The sequence below is a fragment of the Pectinophora gossypiella genome, chromosome 7, assembly GCF_024362695.1.
Source record: "Pectinophora gossypiella chromosome 7, ilPecGoss1.1, whole genome shotgun sequence".
NCBI lineage: Eukaryota > Metazoa > Arthropoda > Insecta > Lepidoptera > Gelechiidae > Pectinophora > Pectinophora gossypiella.
Genome location: NC_065410.1, coordinates 1,919,384 through 1,923,792, shown reverse-complemented (window position 1 = coordinate 1,923,792; position 4,409 = coordinate 1,919,384). Strand labels below are relative to the sequence as shown.

Genomic DNA, 4,409 nt, shown 5'->3' with positions numbered 1-4,409 from the left:
GAATGCTATGATATACGGCAGCTATAGTATTTACCGTCACATTATAAGACTTTACGATCAAATATGACGAGAATCCTGTAGAATTCATTATAACTATTTAGTATCTTATAGGTCTTAAATTATAAAATAAGGTAAATAGTAAATATATCTTTAGAAAAACTACATATAAAAATCATATAGCTTTATTGGTCTACAATCAACAGCATTTGAATATTAATTAAAAACATAACATGCCATTCTATGACAATAGTATAGTTATCTTCACTTATAATTGAGATCAAATAAACTAAAACGAAAACTTCTAAATCGGAAATGACTAATATTTTAGTAACTTTCTTAGACTAATAATCAGACATATAAACTATAACGAAAACGTCTAGATCGGAAATGACAAACATCTTAGTAACTTTCTTATTCAAAATTAAATAATCAGACTTATATATATTTCAAAGATTTAGTCTTTTATAAATCACAATAAAGTACCTAATTATTATGGCACAATAGAAATAATCTTAAAATTAAATAGGTGTCTAGTAAATTATTTGAAAATAAGTGATCACATCCTAAATATAGGATTCGTATGCCAAGACTCAAAGCATCCTGGACAAAGAGGTGGATTTCCTACGCACCCTTTGCACCGATAACTAGTTTGTTTTAATTTCTTGTTTTTAGTGCAAACACGACATTTAAGAAAAACTTTATTGCGTTTGGAGCTGTCATGCAAAGGTATAAGCTCTGGCCAATGCACGTTTTGAGGTGACATTTCTCCTACGTTTTCAACGACACCTCTTTGCCGCCTGTTTGCGTGTTTCTTGCCAAACATGTTCTTTAGCATTGCCTCCTTCGTATTTTCGTTTACTTGTATGTACGAATTCACTATAGTTTCTCGAAAGCCCAGTAAAGTTGCTGTTGGATCGCAATGTTTTCTGAAGAGATAGAAAGCGTTCCAAATAATCATGTCCAATACTCGGAAAAACACCTTTTTATACCAACGTATAGTTTTTTTTGGCGTAGAATAATAAGACATCATTTGGTCTGATTTGTCTATTCCCGACATGTGTCTATTGTAATCATTGATCTCCACAGGTTTAGACTTCAATTTTCCAAATCTGTTTCTAGTAGTTACTAGTCGTGGGTGGTGTTTTGTAGTTATCATAAACACTGGTCTTTTATCCTTCCAGACAGATGCGTAAACTTTGCCATTTCGTTGCCAAAGATGTTGTCCAGATTTGACTTGTTTCTTAAAAAGCTCCTTAGGATTCTCCTTGCGGTCTTTACGTAACGTGCCTGTTGTATGTGTATTATATTCCAGTAATTTTTTTGACAGAGTGACGCTATTATAAAAATTATCCATATAGAGATCATGTCCTTTATTTAGATAAGGCTCCATCAATTTCATGACCAATTTATCGAGTTTTGGTTCAGTAGCGTTGGTTTCATTCACGGTATTCTTACCTTCGTAAATAACGAAATTCAATATATATCCATCATGAGAAGTTAGAACATAAAATTTTATGCCATACTTGGCTTTTTTGTTTTTTATGTACTGCCGAAATGACAACCGTCCACGAAAAGGCATCAATGACTCATCTAGAGATAGTTCTTTTTCAGGATGGTTTAAAGTCTGAAAGTTTCTTATTACTTTTTTAGTAAAAGCTTTGACTTTGTCGATGCCTTTACTGTTGAGTTCCGACACACACAAGCAGCGCAATAACTGTTCGAACCTCCTACCTGACATAGTATATGGGAAAATGGGGTAACAGTATAGAGGGTCAGACTGAGTAAATAATTTTCTTACGCTCGGCACATCAAGATGTCCTTGAAGTATACACAAACCTAGGAACTTTTTCATTTCTTCTGCATCTGTAGGCTTGAATGATTGTGCTCGGGATCCCCTTGTGTGTGGTCTATTAGAGTTGCACAAATTTGTACCATAAGTATTCGTACATGACACAATGAACTCAATCATTTCATCAATAAAGAAATACTCCAAAACGTTCAACGGTGTTGTGTTATTGTCTAATGGTACTGTTGGACCTGAATTCATATCGTCAAACTGAAAATCTGTAATAGGTAGAGTATTATCTTCCCAAGAACTTACGTGATTAGGTGAAATTGGTCGACCTAGATTTTGTTCATTTTCCAAGTTGGCAGGAGGAGTTGGCTGTCTTTGCTGTGATGAATTAGATTGTGCAACTGATTGACATTCTGGCTGATTCACTGGCTGAACTGATCTGGCTTCACTTTGCTGTAAGGAACAAATCTGTGTGTCTGGAGAACAGTCAATTTCCTTATCAGTATCGAGTCGATTTTGCGATGATGGACTTTTCTGTGTGGAACTAATATGTTTGGGAGAAGAACAACCCTTCTGTGTATTTAGATCTGACTGGTTCGGCTGTACTTGCATTTGTTCTTCAGACAATGTACTAGTTTGTATAACAGGAGAACAATCTACTTGTATAGCTGTGACTGGCAGATTCTGGCTAGCTGTTGGCTGTTCTTGTATTGTAGTTTTCTTGGAAGAACTAGCATGGACCTCTATAACCGAAGAGCAAGGTTGGTCAGGGCTTGGCATTGGTTTTGTCTGCAAGGAACTTGCCCGTGTACTTGGTAACTGATCAACTACTGTATTTGTAGCTAACTGTAGCTGTTTATTTTGACTGATCATTGGCTGAATCATTAGATCTTTATCTGGGTGTTGTGATGGATCAGAGGTAAGAATTTTAGGCACTTTGCTGCTTGGTGATGAGCTGGCTTGTAACATGGGTTTTTCGCTGCATTGATCCTTTGACTGACAAGAAGCTTTGGCCACTTTATGGGAATTACTCTTTGATTGACTTACTTGTGACGACTCACTTTCAGCTCCATGTGACGATCCATCGGTCGATATTTCTTCCTCTCCAGGTAAGTAATCGACATCTGACCCGTACTCGCCGTCGCCATCACTGAATGGGTCATGAATTGATACATCCGAGCTATGTTCAGAATCGTCTTCCTCATCGGCTGATCGCTCCGACTCTTCTAATTCTTGATCGCTGTTATTCTCATCTGGTACATCCGATTCATCTGTCGCTTCATCAAATAGCTTCAACAGTTTTTCTTGTTGAGTAACGTTGACTATTTTAGGACCTAGTTTTTTGTTTTTTCGCGGCATCTGCAAAAGATATCCATCGTTTACTCACTAGTTTGAATGAAATACCTACTCAACTACACATGATAAATCTCACGATATTACTTCATTTTCATCATAAAACTAGCTTACTAAATGGTAATTGCAACCTTTACTGTATAAATAACTAGTGATTAGTATAAAAAACAGGATATTATACTTACATCGATCAAAATATCTCGTCAATATTCGGCCGGCTCGCGCAAAATCGATCACATAACATGTGTGTACTCTCCGGCGCAGTAGCCGAGCGACTGAAGGAACGCGTCAAACAAACACAGACGCTATGCAATCTGCGTCAGTGTGCGTGAGAAAGGGGGGTCGGCGGGGAGACATTTTTTCTATGTGTGCAAAAACGTTCTAGTAGGACAGTATTCGCGATAATATTGAGTATAATGTGACACTAAACTTGCGGCTTCTTGAAAATATACGAGGAATACGAATGCAATAGCTCCTCTGTCCAAAATAAGGAAGTAAAATTGGAATGCTTAAGAATGCCCGTCACTGCGAGTAGTGCAAACACGAATTCCTATGCATACTCGTCCGCGAAAGTGTTAAAAGCGGGAAATCTTAATACAAAATATGGAAGCATGGCGTCTTAGTGTCGTATTGTGAGGTAATAGAGACAGATACCAACTAAAGTGTTACAGAAAAAAACTGAGGAAAAACAATAATATAAATATATCATTTTAGCGTGATTTTAGTCTTAATACTTCATAGACAGCGCTAGTTAAAGAGTTTTGCTTATACTAGCGCCATTTTTGTACGTTACATTCGATTATCTTCGTCTATCGTGTGGGTTGTCAGGTAGTTTACCAACCCTATCAACCTCTGTCTTTAGCTGGGCTTACATCTATTAACAACAAATGGCTAACGTATTTATAGTTAGAGAGAGATATATACTTAAAACTACCTTCCGCTTATATCGTGTAGGTCTTCTTCTTTGCGAGTCGATGGCGATCGATATTAAATTTTTGCTGTATCTGCTATGTTGTGAAGTATATTATTAACATCAGTAATAATAACCCTGGTTTCAGGGTAACTGTTGAGCTGCCAAAGGCCATGACTTGGCTGCTAACGACTACTGACTTACATCAGGAATGAGTAACCGGGAACAACAGCTTTCCCGATGACGTTCACTTATAGAAATCCTATAGTTTCAAAAACAAGTTGTGTGATAAACATGTCATCTTAAACTGAACTAAAGTTGAGCTCGCTTTTAATTATTATCGTCACATCT

The 4,409-nt window shown here is 36.8% G+C and overlaps 1 protein-coding gene across 1 annotated transcript; it reads right to left on the bottom strand.

The window, feature by feature from the left end:
- Positions 1 to 422: 422 nt before the first annotated feature.
- Positions 423 to 3,577, bottom strand: LOC126368163 (piggyBac transposable element-derived protein 4-like). The gene is made up of 2 exons (XM_050012049.1): positions 3,334 to 3,577; positions 423 to 3,154 (listed from the first exon to the last, which is right to left on the bottom strand). Exon 2 carries the CDS (start codon positions 3,152 to 3,154, stop codon positions 557 to 559), a length of 2,598 nt encoding a protein of 865 aa, XP_049868006.1. The 5' UTR covers positions 3,334 to 3,577; the 3' UTR covers positions 423 to 556.
- Between the last annotated feature and the right edge of the window lie 832 nt (positions 3,578 to 4,409).